Genomic DNA, 19452 nt, shown 5'->3' on the forward strand with positions numbered 1-19452 from the left:
CGGGATACCTCCCCATCATTCAGATTTTGGTGTTCTTTGCTGCAGCTCTGCTACAACTCCTGGTGCATGAAAATGCTGTACAGTTTGCCTTAACTTCCAAAATGTGCGTTCGGTGCACAATCTGGCATGCAGTCTGTGCACGGCGGTCGCCTTCACCCAAGGGCCCATTTCGCAAAAACACGATGTAAAGTTTTCGAGCAAGCTCTCGGCAGGCTCGGCTCAGCAGCGCCCAGCTGCTCGTAGCATGCTCCCCAGGGAGCGGTCCGGCAACGCTGGCAGGATGGCTTCAGCAAAATGGCGTCCGATGTCAGTGGGCGAGCAAGTTGTGCATCCACAATTTCTCCGCTTTTCATTCGACTAAGATGTCCTACCAGGCTATGACTTGTCTTCGAGTGTAGTTAGAAATGACCAGCGAATATTTTAACAGCATGCAGGTGATGCTCGGTGCGTCAGGGATCTAGGGGACTGCAGTGCGCATCAACACTGGATGCTGCATAGGTAAATTGTCTGACACTTGGTTGCGGATTCTCCGAGTTCTCTATCTGGCATGACCCTGATGTGACTCGAGTCGTTGCTTGTTTCGAGCAGATAGAAAACGCCTTTGGCCACGTGACTAGCCAACCTACTCGGTCTGTAATATAATCACTTGACCACAGAGGTGCCGATAAGGCGTACCATTGCGTGCGATTAGATTACACTCAAGTTGATAACACTCAAGTACGGCATGCCATTCTGAGGCGTTATCGCCTCATGTGTTGAGGAAACGGATATTGCGATGAAGCCGTGGTTTTGGAAAGTTACACGTCTGTTTGAGAGGACAAGCAGCACCTTCTGCTATGCACACTTTTTATCGCACTTACCGCAATCCGGTATCCTATAAAAAAGGAGCGTGGCTAATGTTAAGCTCTGTTAATGACTCGCAAAATAAGTGGTATTGCGACACATGTCGCCCCCAAATGAGCTCCGTTAGCGCGTTTTCGCATGTTGCAATCACGTAGCGGGTTGTATCTCAAAAGTACTATTCCAAATACGCTATTTTTAGATTCAAGAAGTTTGTTTGTGAGGGTAACAGTGTGCTACGCTGCCTTTATCCTATCTGTTGTTCCTGGATATCCTAGCTTATGTTTGCAGAGTTTGATATAGCCTTGGAATGGGGCTTTTTTTTAGAAGTGTAATCAGCCTTATTAGTCGTAACTGCGTAGTTGCACGCTCCTTGCGATGTTGACACGGTACGCTGTATCTTTGTGTGCTGTCTGCTTTCTGTTGCAGACTGACTTCCGACACGATGACCAAACAAAATGAGTTCATGATGTCAACTATGGGCATGCTGCTGCTTCTGCTTCTGCTTCCTATGACTGCGGGCCTTCCCATAGACACAGGTACAAAAACCAACCTTTTTAGAACAAAATTAGTATAGGGAGGTCTTCTAACCAGGGACTCGATAGAAGGAAAATCTTCTCTCAAAGGATTGTTCGTAATTTCTGTCGGTGAGGATACAGACAACAAAATATTGCAGGGGACTTCGAAGCAGCGCCACTCTGGTGGGCCGTGCCCTGCGTCGCGGTGGTCACCATCCTGCTGGCACTTGGCTGCGTCTGTTGCCGCGAGGATGGCCTCAAGGTTGCCAACCTTTGACCACTAAACTGCTTTTTTTTTTTTAAATTGTTGTCAGTGGGCTCCACCACGCTTCGTCGTGTAGAAGGCCGTCGTTGAAAGATGCATCGATGTTTGCAGGTGCTGGGTGTTGAGAACGGCACCCAAGTGTCCCACCTGCCGATGAGCAACGTGCTGGCGGAAGAGATCACCATATTTCCTCCGCCGGCGTCGCAGCTCGCGTTCACCTCACAGCCCTCCTACGAAGACAAGGTATGGACCTCTTAACCCTTCCCCGAGGGAAACGTGTGCCGTGCTAAACCGAGCTCGTACGGTGCAGGTGCGTTTCGAGCCGTTGCCGAAAATCTTTCCTCGAGGTGGGGGGGCATCGAAGCGCCCTCTACGCCCCGCACACTATTCGGGAGAGCTGGGATCGCGGCCTTCGACCATCCATGACTGGTTTGGTACGTCTGTTTTTTGTCATCTCTAGTATTCTTAGAGCCTTGTGTGTTCGGGGTTGAGCCCCGTAAAACCCAGATTTTTAAACGTAAACCTTGATTCTTAGGCCCCGATTCATGGGGTTAAGGGGACGGAATTTTCTGACAGTCTGGGAGCCACAGAATTGGTCCGAAATATTGAGCAGTCATTTCAGATTTTTAAACATAAACCTTGGTTTTTAGCCCCCGATTCATGGGGCTGACGGAATTTTCGGCCAGTCTGGGGAGCCACAGGATTGGTCCGAAATATTGAGCAGTCATTTCAGATTTTTAAACGTAAACCTTGATTTTTAGCCCCCGATTCACGGGGCTAAGGGGACCGAATTTTGGGACAGTCTGGGGAGCCACAGGATTGGTCTGAAATATTGAGCAGTCATTTCAGATTTTTAAACGTAAACCTTGATTTTTAGCCCCCGATTCACGGGACTAAGGGGACCGAATTTTCGGACAATCTGGGAGCCACAGAATTGGTCCGAAATATTGAGCAGTCTAAATTTTTTTGTCAGTGGCAAAGATAGACTTTCCTCCCGGGGTGATTTATTCCAAAGTGTCTTAGAAAAATGTATTTATTTTGTTTACCGTCGGGGCATGTGCATGTACGGCGAAACATTGTTACAGAAAAAAGCGTTTGCTTTGTTTTTGTAGCGCAACACAAACGTGGGATATACCAGGGTGTTTGCTCTAACGTGTCCAGAAATTATATCTAAAGCGAGCGATAAAAGAAAAGCAAGCGGTACTTTTCTGCTACTTGAGTAAGAAACAGGTACTGCTTCACTAGTAGTAGCACCTGTTTCTTAGTCAAGTAGCTGAAAAGTACCGCCCGTTTCTCTTTTATCGCTCGCTTTAAATAAAATTTCTGGACACGTTAGAGCAAACACCCTGTAGAAGGAGAGATCAGTACAGAACCTTCAGATCTTCTTTACCAGCCTGACCCGTCAGATATTTTGCCGACTATCTCTCTGGCGTTGTCGACTCCGAAGAGAACGTCGATGTTGTTACTGACGCCGCGAACGTCAGTGTCATAGTAGTGTGGAGTGCAAACACAATACAGCCCACTTCCGCACCTAGCACATTTACAGCAGTGGCGTTTTTCCTGCTTCACGTATCGAACAATGTTTAAACGCCTTTATTGCACATATGTAGGAGTAAACTATTGGACGCGTTTGAAATGCACTAGCACAGTGCCCATGTGAGCTCGGATCATGCGTGCGTGCGTCATTTTGTGGAGGTATCGGATAAATTTCTCATATTTGACACACGTACGCGAAAGAATGGTTAAAAACGCGGGTCTACTACAGAGAACTCAGTGCTCGGAACAAGAAAGGCACACACGAAAACAACCTTGTTCTTGCGTGGCTGTCTTGTTGCTAGTAGTATTATATTTTTCATTATGTGCACGGTCCGGTCCACGTGCCGGCGCATGAGGCCTAGAAACAGTGCCGGACGGACGGACGGATGTGAAGGTATGTTTATGCCAAAGTTTTGGGCCTCAAGAATCATAACATCAAATCAAAAATCATCATCAAAATCATAACACCAAACAAAACATCAATCAAAAATCATAACTCAAGAAAGGCATAACATTCCCCGGTGTTTTCGGCAGCGTGTTTATACCATGAAAGCAGGGGCGGTCCCAGCGAAGTACTTGGGGGGGGGCGACGTCTGTGAGCCTTTAGCCAGTCGCTAACCATTTGGGTGCGAGAGGGGGGAGGGGGAAGGATTGGTATGCTAGACGATGGGAAGTCTTATAAGTAACAAGTTTGGGAGTGCGCCTTCTTCGCTCTCCTTGAGAGAGTCACAGGGAAAGAGACGAAAACTGTACCAGGCTGTGTTTTTTTTTTGGGGGGGGGGGGCGACCGCCCCCAACACCCCCCTTGGGACCGCCACTGCATGAATGACGTTAACTGCAGCGTGCGTGTTAATTTTCTCGTAACTCGCAGCGGTTCACAATTTTCGGCGACGCGTGCGAGTGTGCTGAGAACCGCTGCTTGTCTCTCTGCGGCACTGACACTGATCGCGCGCATTTTGTGCTGCAGATGATCCGCAGGCTAACTTCCCCAGGCAGCAGCTGCAGTACCTGCAGGAGCTGGGCACCGGCTGGTTTGGGCAGGCAGTGAAGGGTGAGGCCCAAAACCTGGGCGGCATCGGGACTTCGTCCGTCGTGGTGAAGATTTTGCGCACTGATGCCACGCCCACGGAGCACCTTTGCTTCCTCCACGAAGTGCAACCTTACAGGTAGGATTTCTGATGGGCAATGACAACCTCCAAGACATTAGCTAGCTGTTTTTTTTGTTTTTTTTTGCGCTTTTTGTTTTTTTATAAAGGCCAATGATTTTTCTCATAAAAACATAGTGGATATGGTCATCTGTTCTGTTCTAAGGATGATTATAAACAGTTTGAGACATAAGTCGGATATTGATATGAGGTGCCAGTTGGCACATGGTGGCTTACATTTGAGGTGCTTATGTAGAGGCGGACATTCTCGAGGCTACAAAATGCTGAAACGGGGGGAAAAAAATTTGCAGATTCCTCGCAGCTGATACAAATGTTTTGAACGCTGTCTGTGTCAATCGTACGAAAAAAGTAGCGTAGGAATGCATTCTGCATTAAAAGTACTAGTGTCGACTTTTTTTTTTACATTGACCTCTCGTGGCATGTTTGCGCATGCAGAGTCCTCCGCCACGAAAACATTCTCCGCCTTTTGGGTCGGTGCTTGGAGTCCGATCCGTTCCTCATCATCCTGGAAGACTCCGCCATGGTGAGGCTGTTCGGTTATCTTCTGACCATGCTGTGTACTCGCAGATTACGTGTGCTAAATACAGTATATGCTATAGTTAGGGCCTGACTTTTTAGGGTTAAACCCGTATTCGCCCGATATTGACCCCCCAAACGAAATCTGTAAAATTCGGGTTTAACCCGAATCTACCCGAAAACATCCGGGTCGCGTGGCACACTCATAAGCGTGCATTAAAATAAAGTTTGATAACATTGCTAAACATTAGTTCCATGTTAAGACAAATTTTTATTAAACAAAAAAAATCACCCGAATACACCCGAATTCCAGACGACAGAATATGCCGTAACGGGATTTAACCCGAATACACCCGAATTTTCGAATGAAAAATATCACCCGATATTTACCCCCCGAATTTGGCCAAAAATAAAACCCGAAAAAGTCAGGCCCTAGCTATAGTATAGTATAAGTACACAAGTGCTGTAGTATGCAAGTACATGCTGTGTGCTAAAATGGCCCTTAGGACTTGAAGAGATTCCTGGTACAGAGGCGGAGCAACTCTGACACCTTTTTCGCAAGCGGAGCGTTGCTGCACATAGCACGGGCCGTCACGTCTGGCCTGCAGTACATGCACAGATACGGCTTTGCCCACGTGTAAGCGTACCCTCTTACGTCTTCTTTCACGAGTGGAAATTACTCGCCCACCTCTTCTAGTGATCTGGCGGCAAGAAATTGTGTTATAACGAGGGATCAGCTAGTGAAGGTTGGGGACTACGGTACTTCGATACAGGCGTACAAGGTAAGCGCCCGAGGAAATTTAGTTGATTACGAGTCGGAGAGAATGGCCCGTGCTTAATGTGTGACAAGGATTACCGCCTTGTCTCGTTTGTAAACCAACGTGGGCAATATATAATCCGCAGGAAGACTACTACGTGGTTGGCGACGTTGCCATCCCCATTCGCTGGAGCGCTCCAGAATCGATCCATTGCACAGAGATCGCATTAGAAGCCAGGGAAATCACCAAAGAAGCTAATGTGTGGTACGTACCTAATATTGGGAATGTGGGAAGTTGTGGATTTGGATATTGGGGATTTTTATCCCCGTTTCTCAATTTCGGATTCTGGTAGCGATCGAAGCCCAATCTTCTATCCGTGTGTGCGGGCATGAATTAGGTAGTTCCATCATAGCCATTTCCTGCGTCACTGATATACAGGGTTCGCCAAGATAAACTTCGGGGTTTGTAACGAAGATAGAACAAATAAGAACAGTGTCGGGAAGCTAAAGTAGATGTTAGTGGACGTATTATGCCCCAAAATTTTATGTCGATACTGCCATTTGGTCCATTCCTCTGCGGATAAATTGTGAAAATTAGAAAATCGCCGCTGCCTAGTCGGCTATACCTGTGTTTCAGCTCCTTTACGTCAGATGGCGAAACGGTCGAACGCGGCATTGCAGACGACATCGAAATCTGAACAAGTGGAACTGAATGCAGAATCGTACTCTGCAACGCCGCATTCGCCCGTTTCGCCATCTGGCGGAATGGAGCTGAAACGCAGGTTTAGCCGTTTAGGCAGCGGCGATTTTTTTAATTTTCACAATTTATCCGCAGAGAAACAGACCAAGCGGCATTATCGACATAAAATTTTGGGGCATAATAGGTCTTCTAACATCTACTTTGGCTTTCCGACACAGTTCTAATTTGTTTTATCTTCGTTACAAACCCCGAAGTTTATCTTGACGAACCCTGTACAATCAACACCAAACTTTTGTATGAGCACGTTATTATTTCGTGATTTTACGGGCTTTATTCTTATTTTGGGGTTCATGTTGCGAGAAAGTCACTGCCAAATTTTTATCACAATTTTCATTTGTGTGTGGAGAATTTTGGACTACATACCTGAGTGGAATTGCAGCAGGGACGCGGACCAGCGGGTTAAAACGTAAACGACAGGAGACCTGCAGGCTTCTCCAGGTCTCTCCTGTCATTTGCTTTAACCTGCTTGTCCGCATCTCTTGCTGCAGTTCCACTCAAGTATGTACTTTATCCACGGCTATCTTTGAGGCTACGGCTATGACTATCTTTGAGAGTCATTGTGGTGGTCTTAGCGGGTAGCTTGTCAACTATGTGTATCCCTGTACAGGAGCTTAGGTGTACTGTTGTGGGAGCTGGCCACGCTCTGTTCGACTCCTTACTCGAGCCTGAGCGACGATGAGGTCATACAGAGGGTCATCATGCAGAAGCGCTTGATATTAGAAAGGCCAAAGGTCGTCAGCCCACACATGGATCGGCTGTAAGTACGCAGCCTTTCACTAAGCCTAACTGAGACGCGATGCCGTGTGACCGCAGGTCGACATCGCACAGCTGTCTCACTGAGGAGCCTCTTTCAGGTACCAGGTGATGACATGGTGCTGGAACGACCCTCTGGAGCGGCCCACAGTCCAGGAAGTCGGCGGACTACTCGCCCACCTCTGCAACCACAAAGACTCTACGGACTTCGAGGCCCGCTGGAACTCCCTGCGTCCCGTCATGGTCCGCGAGCACAACCTAGCTCACCCAGCTGCGGGAGACATGTCTTTTGAGAGCAACTTCACCCCTGCACAGAGCCCCCAGGAGGAACTGACCTCCATGCAGATCTCGGAAGCAATCCAAGACTTGGACGCGATCCTGGCCGCAGAGTCTTCCGAAGACAGCAAGACAGACATGCCCACGGTCGACAGTTTATGCTCCACGGAGTCCAAGGAGAACTCGTTGGGATTCAAGAAGAGCGCCTCGGTCGAGGACCTGCTGAAGGAAGGGCCGGAAAAGGTGGCCCAGCTCTTCCGCATCACCGTGATTGACGACGACGACGTGGGCGAACCGCGGAGTCTGAGCAGCCTGGCCGACGAGAGCGCGAAGAGGATATGGAGCAGCGCGGAGGCGCTGTCTACGAGCAGTGCGAGGAGAGAACGCAATATATGGAAGACGGCGGACGACTCTGGCGCGGAGATGCCCTCCTCGGCGGTAATGAGGTCCCTAGAGGAGCTAGCGTCGCGGGTCGCGGCCGACGTAAGTAGCGGCATGTCGGGTAGCGGTGGCGGGTCTGCTGGTAGTATTCGCTGCTCTTCCCCTTATGACACCACTGCTTTCTCTACTAACCGGGCTTCCTGTGTGTCGTCTGCTTACATTTCCACCACCGGCTGTGACTCACCTCACCTTAACCCCGTGTGTGCCGAGGACGACCCGGAGCGCAACCGGGGAAGTCGAAGCGACCGGACGCAACGCGCGCCGTCCGACGCCCCGCGTGCCCCGGTTGACTGCCCGCATGTCCTTGATTTCAGCCGCAGCTCTGAGGGCAGCAGCAGCTCGCCGCGCACGGGAGGGGCCACGTCTCCGGAACTGTGCACCACCGGGGACAGCAGCGGGAACCTCTACGTGACCGCCATGGAGTCGGAACCTTCCGAGGGTTCCGTCTTGAGCACGACGGACATTTCGCTGGTGGAGGGTTTTTCAGAGTCGGTGGCGTCGTTTGTCACCGCCCAGCCGGAGGACGACACGTCGGAGTGTTCGGAGGCGACGCTGGCAGACGACGGGTGCGCGGACGAGTGGGAGCAGCGGTGGAACGAACAATCGCCCTCACTCCTGTCGGACGGGACGGTGGACGACGCCCAGAGGGAGTTGCGTGTGGAGTGCAATAACTCGTTAGATATGAGTGACACTTCCTTGTTGGAGAGGATGGAGGAATTGAGAGGCACGGTGGACGAAGTGGTGGCGCAGGAGAACGGATTCTTGGATGCGCCTCTGTCTGCGAGGCAGGCAACACTGTCATGGAGCGAGGGATCGGAAGGGAGAGAACGTTGTTACGGTGAGGACTCTGCATTTGTAAGGAAAAGGGGGGTAGTTTAATTTTAGGGAGCAGCAGTGCAGTGTTTGCTCATAGTATCTCTGCTCTCTTACGCGAAGCCATTTTGAATTTCTGGAAGGCCCCCATTATGATAGGCACATTACTGAAGGCTAGTAAGCAACGTCCATAAAAGTGCTCCAGAAGGTCATGGAAAGAAGTTTGCCCCCTGAGTCCCTGCGCCATTAAAATACATTTACTTCTTTACAAACATATGAACTATTGAAGATTTTGTGCATTTGGGATAATGACAGCCGATCTCAATGTTGTTACAGTGCATTTAATTGGAGATTTTTAATTTAATATTTTTAATTAATTATTTAATGAATACTTAGTATAATTAATAATTTAATTAATATAATTAGTAATTAATTTAATAATTTTAATTTAATTTTTAATTTTAACTGTAAGGGGACCAAAGTTGTGTTTGAGTGAAATATGAGACTTGTCATGACTAGGGCCCGGAATTTTAGGCATTTGCTTATAAACGCCTAAATGAAAGATTTTCGGGGCAGCCTGCCTTTTTATTGACCCTATTGAATTCTCCCTTGTAAGATTTTTAGATGCCATAAAAGCCTTTTCTAGAGGTGCGAGCGCGCCTTTCCGGCTCATGCTGAGTGCTGAATTTTGTGTCTTTTGCGTGCTTGCGCCTTTTATTTATTTTTATTTTATTTTTTCGTTTGGCACTTCCTTCAGTACCTTAGTTTGCTGGGTGTGTCCGTGTATATTTGATCAAAAGATTTGGCCTTCCTTCCAAATGAGCATGTTTTCCTGGAGGAAGCAATCTGAAACACTAACAAAGCCAAACAGTGTGCCATATTAAAGTGCCTAGTTTTTAATTTTACTGCCTATTTTGATGTTACGAGGGGTCTGCTCTGTTTGTTCCCTCAACTCTTTACATGTGTTCCATCGGTGCACCTTTATTGCACTTATATTGATATCGTGTTTCTTTTCTTTTTTTTTTTTAAGCTTTCTTCCTCATGTAATGCCCCCCATGTCCCTCGATGGTAGAATAAATAAAAATATCGTATCCCATACGCAAAAGTTACTGATGTCCTTCTGCGAGTCGAAGAATTGAGCCTGGAATTGAGCTTTTTATGCCGACGTTTTTCTAGCGCGCCTCTTAAACTTGGTGTTCCGAACTGTTTCCGTCTGTTTGCAACAGGAGCGTCCCACGAAAGGTACAAGGTGAACGAGGAACAGCACCAGGACGTCTCGCCAACGGACCTCATGGGGGAGCTGTGCGAAGAAGAGGAGATCCTGACGGTGGACACGGCCACCAACGAGATCACGGTGCGGCCAGCGCCACCCTCGACGCTGCTCCTCCAGTCGGAGGAGGTCCTGGCCGGCGGCGACCGGATGAGCGATACGGACGACACGAGCAGCACGGGCACGTCCTGCTCGACGACGTCCGGATCCTTTGAGTGTCTCACGCAGGACAGGGTGTCGAGGAGCGCGGAGGATGTCGGCATGGCTCGCGACGAACGTGGGGTCGAGATCGCATTCCCGTCGGCCACGTGGGACCGCAGTGCCACGTCGACTAAGGGTGTGCTAAAGTCTTCCTTGTACGAGAATAAGGTAAAGGTCCTTCTTTGTACGTCTGCTGTACTTTAGACGTTTTGGCGTGGACGTACTGTGGACGTCCTGTGGATGTACTTATTTTGGCTTTGGTTGAACCACGACCTTGCCCACCTCTGCAGTTTGGAAGCTGGCAGTGGTGCTACTGATTGGCTCGTTTGTTATCACGTACTGCAGCTGCACATCAAGTGCAGCTTCAGCACAGGCGTTTCGCAGTCGCATCCAAATCTAAACGAGCAAGTGCAGAGGCTTCGTCATCTGTGCTTTTCTTCGTTGCCGCCTTTTTCCTCGTGGTGCTGGCACTGTTCATCTTCATTTTTGAGTGCAATTCTTCAATATGGCATTGCAAAAATATTGCAAACGACCACGATGTCTTCCTACACCGTCCCTGTGGACTCTCGTTTCGTCAGCTCAACATAGCCGCACTTCCTATATGGCAAGTGCAAGCCGGCCTTTTTAGAAAATTTTAGAAAATCAATAGGAAAGTGCGCAGGGTGTTTTGCAATACCGGAAGGACAAATACTAAAGTGCAGCACTGCTTGAACTGGTGCAGTGGGCGCAAGGCGAAATCCAAGGGACATCCTGTACTTTCGAATGCATGCAGACTACAGTAAAACCCGCAGATAGCGATATCGCGTATAACGATATCTCTCCTAAAACGATGGTTCATGATTTTACCATCAAAATATACATTGGTTCTATGGGGAAACAACCCGCGTATAGCGATGGAGATCGCGGTTCCGAGTATTCGTATAACGATGTTGGACGCTGTCCCGTGCGCGTAACCATGCGGCGATTTTCGCCGCAATAAGATACAGTAGAGTCTCGATGCTACGAATCTCACGGGGTAGCGGAAAAAATTCGTATCATCCGAAATTCACATCAAAAGAATTAAACCAAAATAAAAATTGAGGCAAGAAAATAGACAGCGACTGTTCATTTTCCAATACTGTCAGTGAAAGAGGTAGGTGGTAACGCTTTTATGTCTCCGTATTTGGCCAATGCTGCCCAAATTCGCGAGATGATTCAAAAGGCCTAGCACGTGCTTTCCACCCGCGAGTCGCGCGACAGTGTTCTAAAGCGAGCTTCTCCTAGAGCACGCAAGCGTTAGGTGAAGCCGACTTGCGGAATGGTGACGTGTAGTGTTGCCAGAAGTTGTCCTGCTATGTTGTCTGGCTCCCTCCATGAGTTCTGATGGCTGTTTTCCCAAGGCATTGCGATGTCACACAGCTCCGCGTTTTGTTTTTTAGCATCTGTTTCTTTTTCTTTTGCTACATGCGGGGTGGCGCGCGACTTTGGGACGCACTATTTAGGTCAGCCCTCGTTTAACGATGATACCCCGTATAACGATGGAATTCGCGATTACCGTCAATATCGTTATACGCGGGTTTCACTGTATACTTTGGCAAAGGACAAATTTGCTTTCTTCGGCCTCGGCCTTTCCTTGCCTCGGCAATCGATAAATAAATAAATAAATAAATGCAGCCTTCAAGTTTTCCTGCCATTTCTTTAATTTCATCTTCCCATAACTATAGTTTACTTTCTACTTTCCAATTCTACTTTCCAGCGGGTCAAATTCAAAATCTTTTAGGCTTTGATGTTTTCACACGGTTACTTTCTGCCAGCAGGAGGGAGCATCACAAGCCTCGAGTACGAGCCTGCGGAAGAGCGTCTCCTTCAACGACGTCATCCGATCCGTGTACCACTACCCACCCGAGGAAGAACTTCCGACGCCTCGTTCCGCAGACCTTGACTACTCCAGCTTTCAAGGTCTGTGCTTGCCACGGGAATGATAAGGGGAGAGGGAAGAAGGGGAGGGAAGCAAAAGATTTCCGAGGAGGTGATGCCCTCCCCCAGCGTTTCAAGTCCAGGCGCTGCCACGGTCAGGGAGGGTTAATGGGAATGGTAACGGAAACAGAAACGGTATATTACCGAAATTGGAGAGGGTGACGATAACGGAAACGCACGCCACGGTCCTCCATTACCGGCAACAGAAACGGAAATGCAAATTATCGTCCGGTATTGAATTCGGGTAATGGCTGTTCCTGTTGTGTGTTCCAGTGACTTTTCACTCTATTTTTCTATTTTGATGATTCCATTCCCTGTAATGCTCTAAATACTACGCTGGAGCATGGAAACGAAGCGCAATATTTGATCTCGATTACCTCGTCCCATAGTCCTCATAACTCTATGAGATCCACACATGACTATGCTCCACCATAGAACGAGGACGACAGCCAACGCAGTATTATGTATTTACTACTGAGAGTGCCCCCCTTATGGAGGCGACATTGGGTCAAGTCCTTCTTGAGTTGCTGGTCTCTTGAGTGACTGAAGACGTGTTCCTACATTTAAAAAAAAAAGCTTGCAAGATGTGCGCTTCCCAACTACATAAAATTACTTATGTTAATAATTACTTACTTATGTAGTGTGTACGCATGACACCGAGCAGCACTTATGCAAAACAGGATGGTGACAGAGCCAGATGTGGCCGCCATTAAAGGTCCGAGGTCACGGCGGGAAAGAGAAAAAGATGCCGCTACTTTTCCCGATCCAGGGACTTTAATGGTGCCGTACGGACTGGCGAACGGGCGACTGGGTTACCTAGTCACGTGTTTGCAAGTCCGTATGGTCCCGTTCGTTGCTAGCGTGGCACTCCGACGAAGGAATGCGCCGGAACATGTTCCGTAAACTTTTGTCCAGCAGTGTACCTCGCAAACTTTCTCTTACAACATGGGAGAATGTTACGCAGGGCTTGCACTGATCGTGCGAACCATTCGTAACACCGTACCGTATGTATCATGGCACCCATGGGCGAATCCAGACCCTCTGTTTGGGGGGGGCAGTTTCTTTGTCGGAGTGCATGCAGCCGAGATGAGCAGCAGACGCAGCAAAAGCAGACGACCATATATAAAGCCTCCAACTTTCCGCGATTCCGTGAATCCGCAAAATTTCGTGGAAATGACGATCTTCCGCAGAATCGCCTTTTTTCCGCGGAAACTCCGCGGAATGCTGTAATTCACTGTGCAAGTAATAATTTATGCTCTCGTAGTCAATAATGCCTATTAGATCTAAAACAGCCCTTCGCTAAAAAAGCCTCGTGAAAAAGAAAAAAAAAACCTTGCTTCGAGCGATGCGTGCAAACGGCGCCGACAGCAGACGCGCGACCAGCGCGAGTCACATGGCACGGTTCTCCTCTCCCCGCGTGTTGTAAAGAAATGAGATAGGGTCAGCGCGCACGTGCATTCGGGGAACGGTGGAGAACGAACGCCTTCCTATTCGTACGATGTCACGTCGCACCTTTGCGGAAAACTGCGCGGGATCGCGCTCGGGAATACAGAAACGCCGTATTCTATAAGGACGGAGGCATCCTTTTTTGCAAGGTGTGTGCTAAGTCTGTCGACCATCGACGTAAATCTACGATCGACGACCACGTAATGAGCAACAGGCACCGCATGAACGCCGACAAGTTGAAGCGAAGGCAGGAAGAAACGCAGCGAGGCAATAACGTTGCTGCTGGTTGTTCTGGACTGTAGCAGCGTGATGTAAGATTGCAGACGCTGGGCTCTGTGGTCACAGCCCGGGAAGCAAGAATGGACGTTGTTACGGAATTTCTGGAAGCACTCATTGCCGCTAATATTCCGCTGAAAAAGGTTGGACGCCCCAAAAATAAGGAATCTCTTGGAGACGCGAGTTACCAACGGCGGGTTGATACTGGGGCCGAACGCACTTCGCCGTCGAATTCCAGAACTGTTCGAGAAACACGAAGATTGGCGTGCTGCGTGGGTCGACAGTGTCGGTGGAGGTCGACGAAAATAACGTGGCTAACAGAAAAGTGTGTTCCACTCTTTGAGGTACTGACTGGCTTGATCTGAGTGCATCTGCTTCCAGACATGCATTTGTGCCACACTTGCAGAATGGCGCGGAATTTGCGATTTTTACTCGCAGACGCCCGCGGATTTGACTTTGGAGCCCCGTGGAAAAATTAATTTTCCACCACAGAAAGTTGGAGCCTTTAACCATAGATATCTGTGCAGACGACAGCTCTGACGTCACTACACTTAGCTACCTAGAGTTCTATGGTGTTTGCCACCTCCCGTAACATTGTACTTCGGTGTACATTTTGTGCAGACTGGGAATTCCAGTCGTCCCCAGAAGACGACTTTCGAATTGTGGAAGAGATGGAGAGCAGCGATGAGGACAACGAGGACCCGAGAGCTCTGCCACGATATCCTCCTGGTGGGCTCGAAGGGATAGACAACGCATGCGTGAATGGTGGTAAGGCGATGCTTATTTTAAGTGTTGCATGATATCATCACAATCATTGGGTAATGATGGCAGTTTATAGTGCTTACTTACTTTCTGTCAGTAGTTCAGCAGCCCATATCTCCTTTGATTGCCCTCGAAAATGTTGTTCCAACATTGTATTTAAAGGTGGACCACACACTGCACGTGTTTCGTACTCCAAATAAAATAGAGCCTGAAGTTTTAGTGTTTAACCCGATTCTTCCCTGAATTTGCACCCCGAATTGAGCCCTCTTGATTGAACCCCTGAATTTGCACCCTCTTTAGGGTGAAACCCGATTTTTACCCGGCAAATTGCGCTCACTGAGACGTCTGTAGGAATGCACACTCACTTGTTTGGCAGCAGATGCAGTTACATCACCGTTTGTACCAAACCAGTACAGTTAGTTTCAGTAACTGACCCTGATTTCTCCCCGAATTTAGCGTACTGGAAGTTTTTGCACCCGAATTTGCACGAATTTAGAGCATGTTGATTCACCCGACTTTTACCCCCTCCCCCAAATTTAGAAAATAATATTTCCCGAAAACTTTGGGCTCTAAAAATAAACGATCTTGTCGCACCTCGAGATTTGAGATGGGATAAACGACGGGGTGACAATTTCAGACAACGAGGGTTCGACTGTAGTTCCAATTTAACGAAAGTAGACCTCCCGGTTGCTGTTGACAGACGACGCTGCTGCGAAGCCCTTTACACGATGGTTGCAGACACGTTTCTAATGCAGACGGCAACCTCCTCACGAACGAGAGGCCTCCTTGGGACTCGATGAGCGATCTCTCCTGCCTGGACGGCGAGAGCGAGGACGAACCGGACGCGGCCGAGAAGGCACCACGGGACGGCTTGTGGAACGACGCCAATGCAAACACCGAGCCCCTCTTCGTCAACTCCAACTTTGGCAACCTCTCAAAACTCCCCAGTTCAGCCGCCGTTGCTCAAGGGTCGTCGGGGGTGGGGAACGTTGAGAAAGTTTAGTGTAGGTGCGAACAATTGTATATATACATGGTGTGGCCCGCTTCCTAGTTGACAGCAACAAATTTCTTTTGTGTGTGTGTACATTATGCTAGTTAGTGGCAGGTCTCTTACAAGTGCAATCCCAACTTGCTAGGACAAGTATGCCCCCCCCATCCTTTCTTCAATCCTTTTTTAAACTGCGTTTTTATTTATTTATTTTGAGGGCAGCTTTTTATTTACACTCGGACACTTTACTTTATTAACGAGACTTTTGGTGTGACCTCTTGTTACTACCTTGCTGCATATTTAGGCGGTTATTTATTAAAGACAGAGAGTCTGGACAGATGCAATGGTGTATTCGCGTGCAGGGATGTCAGAACGAAGATTACGCAGTTCCCTCTTTGTGTATTCTGTTTATAGTATAGTAAGTTATTATTATACATATTTTATTCGTATTGTCGTACGTACGTACGTACGTTATGCATAGGGTGCTCCTTTTTCGGGTTAAATGCCCCTACCAGATTCGGGAGGGAAAAAGATGGGGTGCTGTTCTCGAACCCGTATTTCGGGGCGATATCGGCTGGTGTGGGAGTTGTTTGCCGCTAAACGGGAATATTCCGAGAAACCGTCTGCTGCGAACCGCTTTTCTGGATGCTGCACCAATTTATTGTAGAACCGAAGAGGTGCTGTAAACTCCTTAATGTTTGCGATCCCCCGTAATTTTCGAAAATTTTAAGAGCAGGTGAAAATTTCTACGAAGAATCCACATTTTAAAAACTGCGCCGCAGTTGCACAGTGTTGTTTTCACAGTTGGTCGTGCAGGTTACTAGTAAGCGTTTGAACTACTTTGCGCGAAAAGCATGCGCAGTGCCACTTTTATCAGGTGCAGGAATATGGATCATCGCGAAGCAAGTTTTACGGTGATGGGAAATTTTGTACTGTAGACCTATTTTTCTGTGCTGGTGTCTACATTTCGTTCAAGCTTCTGAAATTTAAAAAACAGAGACATACCAGTTTTTTTTCTTTTTTCCCCTTTTCTAAGCACTTCAATACGCCGCCGTTCAGTACAGGCTAGAGCCCTGTCAGCTCCGTCTGTGAACTCCGTCAGACACAGACCCCTTTTCTATGGCATTATATGAATATTGCAACACTCCGAAACAGTTTTTGACTGTATGGGGTCCTGCGGCAACTCGCCTGATTCCTCAGACACTGAAGAGGAAAGCGGAACGTACGTTTTCACAATGGACCAGTGCTTTTTGTGTGTTTCTCTGCTTGTTTGGGCGTTTGAAGCATTGAATACTTCTGGCTACACCGTACTTGCGGATGTTACGAAGTAATTCGTGGCATTCGGGCGTCCCGTCGGTGGATTTTGTGGGACGTCCATCCGACCTCGTTTCATCAACTCGAAATTTTGTGCACTTAATGCATTTAGTGGATAGAGATGCAAAATTTCCGGAAATTTTGGATCGCTCAAAAAAAATTTTTTCGCTTAAAAAATTTTTTTTTTTGAAACCGGGGGAAAAAATAATTTTTTTTTGTTTCGAAATTTTTTTTTTCGGTTTTGAAAAAAAAAATCAAAACAAACGAAAAAAGAAATTTTTTTCGTTTTTTTTTATTAGAAAAAAAATGGAAACAAACGCGGTTACTGCTGAGTCGAAGCATTGCCGGCCAAGCCACGGCATACAATGAGCTAGAAACCTTAGTAGTGTTCACCCTCTAGGCATAAATGCAGAGCAGAGCATCCCTTGAGACTGCTGTCTACTCAGCGATAGGTAATTGGAACAACCCGTCTACTCCGACCAGAACTCCGACATTACGTGAACGCAATGGCGATCGCTTGGAATAGCCAGACAGAGCTCTAGGTTGGTGGTTGTTGGCGGATTAGAGGCACCTAAGGCACTGTTGGCGGGTTGGAACGCATCGAAGGCACGAAAATTTACATTTTTCAATTTTTGTAGCCTGGAAATTTTGGTCAATTTTTCCGGAGACGAGGAAAAAAAAACGAAAAGAACCTTTTTTTCCCCAAAATTTACGGGGTTTTTTTCGGGGCTTCGCATCTCTACTAGTGGACGAACAAACTTTTGCGGAAGGATCAATGAACTTTGTCGGTTTCAAGTGGGTTCAGAGCTGTAACTGAAGTTCCGCACCTGCCATGTTTATAGTAGAAAGGGAGCGTTGCCAATTAAATTGCTTAATTTATTTTCAGATATATAACACTGCCGTGTCAGTGTTGTTGTTGTTTTTTTTTTCTTTTTTTTTAAGCGTTAGGAGGTTGGTGTTACGCAATAGAAGTGGTGTTCATCCGCTGCAAAATGGTCTTATGTTTCGATCCCCCTGAATAGCCAGGTTGATTATAAATTGAATGTTTTTTTTGTTTTTGTTTTTTCTTTTCGAGACCTGTGATTTTTTTCTTTTATTGTTGATGGGTGGGGAGTCAAGTAATCGGGTTCTATTTCAGGAGCGTGAGAACAAGGTCAAATGAGGCAGTAATCATGCGGGAAATAATAAACAATCACCTTTCACGTTTTAGATTAACATGCTATGCCGTGTAGCTGCACTGAATGTGCAGAGCTTTGCATTCTCCACTTCCCATAAGCAGTGATTTATCTAGAACCCCCCCCCCCCCACACACACACACCCCTAATGCCCCCCCCCCCCCCCAAATGTTTAGTGACACCGCCCTAACTTTATCAGCTGTGTACCCCCTACAGGGGGTGCTCCCGCGATTTCAGCCTTAGACACATCTCGGTAATGATACGTTAAGGCGTAATGACGTAACTGTAATAATGACCCCCCCCCCCCCCCCCAATTTTTTCTAACACCCTTCCGTGCTTGGGGATTCTGGATAAACCACTGCCTCCTAAGTGTGGCTAAATTTGCATTTTTCTGAAGTTTCGTATTTTCGTTCCATCTCCTTTTTTTCTTAGCTCCGAGTAAGGCTTATGCAAATCTGGGTAAGACGGCTTCTACCCTGTCTAACCCTAACGCAGAATGCTGTAAATATAGGTAAAGCGTATGACGTACAGCTGCAAAAGCTAGCGTATCTACTCGGCGATGCGCTGAGCAAGGACGTCCATCCCCATCCCATTGCATTCAGCATGTTATCTTGCATGAGAGATACGTCGATATCCAATTTTCTGGTTACGCCGTATCTGGTTTCTCACACAAAGTCGGGTAATGCAAAACCCTAGTTGTAAAGCTGATTACGGTCCTAACGTAACCACGTGTTATGTGAAGCAGATATGCTATTCCAGCTACACTTGTAGATACGCAGTGTTCATAGAATCCTTGTGAAGAGTGTATTTTATGTGAATAGCGTACTGTAGAAGAAGGAACTACATGCAATGCGTATACATGCATTGCAGTACTCTGCACGTTTTTGTGTGTGCGTGCGTGCTAGTGAACTAATAATAGAGTATTTTTCTCATCCAGAATGTGCAAATAACCTGCTGCGAGGTTGTGAAATTTGGGTTATCGTAAAGGATAGCCACGTTGGAAATGTAAATAAAATGATTCTGGCAACTATATTGCACATGCCGTTACGTAATCTTCACTATGACATGGATTGGACGGTGCAAGTCGGGTTCAGATCAGTTCTTCATTTTGTCAACGACGATCAATCCCATCTTAATCCAAATTTTGTGTCTGCAAATGAAATCATTTTGAATCCGGATTGATATTTTCCGCATCGAATCGAGTCATTTTTAAACCCACCTCGATTGTGAGAATGACGGCTCTCTGAAACCCCTCAGTTGAAAAGCTTATGAATGACTTTGTGGTGGTAAAACTGACTGGGATTCAACCAGTCCCCATGTGAAAAATGTTCGCAGTAAGTGGTTTATGAAACAGTTTCTACTTGAAAGCACTGTGTAGTTTGTACATAAGTGGTCTACCCGAGAAACGTCATCGTGACGTTGG

The 19452-nt window shown here is 47.4% G+C and overlaps 1 protein-coding gene across 3 annotated transcripts; it reads left to right on the top strand.

Moving 5' to 3' along the window:
* Window positions 1-270: 270 nt before the first annotated feature.
* On the top strand, window positions 271-19061 carry LOC135392000 (uncharacterized). 3 transcript variants are annotated; one of them, XM_064622603.1, is made up of 16 exons: window positions 271-498; window positions 1270-1379; window positions 1517-1620; window positions 1735-1866; window positions 1934-2057; window positions 4127-4325; window positions 4761-4848; window positions 5348-5478; window positions 5539-5623; window positions 5745-5863; window positions 6966-7115; window positions 7213-8666; window positions 9868-10280; window positions 11906-12050; window positions 14412-14558; window positions 15308-19061. In XM_064622603.1, exons 1-16 carry the CDS (start codon window positions 488-490, stop codon window positions 15553-15555), a joined length of 3660 nt encoding a protein of 1219 aa, XP_064478673.1. In that variant the 5' UTR covers window positions 271-487; the 3' UTR covers window positions 15556-19061. The 3 variants fall into 3 exon arrangements, with proteins under 3 accessions (XP_064478673.1, XP_064478674.1, XP_064478675.1); XM_064622604.1 differs by having other exon boundaries at window positions 272-498; window positions 11909-12050; XM_064622605.1 differs by lacking the exon at window positions 271-498 and adding an exon at window positions 760-1015.
* The last annotated feature ends 391 nt before the right edge of the window (window positions 19062-19452 follow it).

This window comes from Ornithodoros turicata, chromosome 4 (assembly GCF_037126465.1).
Source record: "Ornithodoros turicata isolate Travis chromosome 4, ASM3712646v1, whole genome shotgun sequence".
NCBI classification, from domain to species: domain Eukaryota; kingdom Metazoa; phylum Arthropoda; class Arachnida; order Ixodida; family Argasidae; genus Ornithodoros; species Ornithodoros turicata.

What these genes read in the sequence shown, in the direction of transcription:
- LOC135392000 (XM_064622603.1), top strand. An exon ending in ACCAAAGAAGCTAATGTGTG is followed by an intron (nt 5,864 to 6,965) that starts GTACGTACCTAA and finishes ATCCCTGTACAG; the next exon opens with GAGCTTAGGTGTACTGTTGT. An exon ending in AGCCCACACATGGATCGGCT is followed by an intron (nt 7,116 to 7,212) that starts GTAAGTACGCAG and finishes AGCCTCTTTCAG; the next exon opens with GTACCAGGTGATGACATGGT.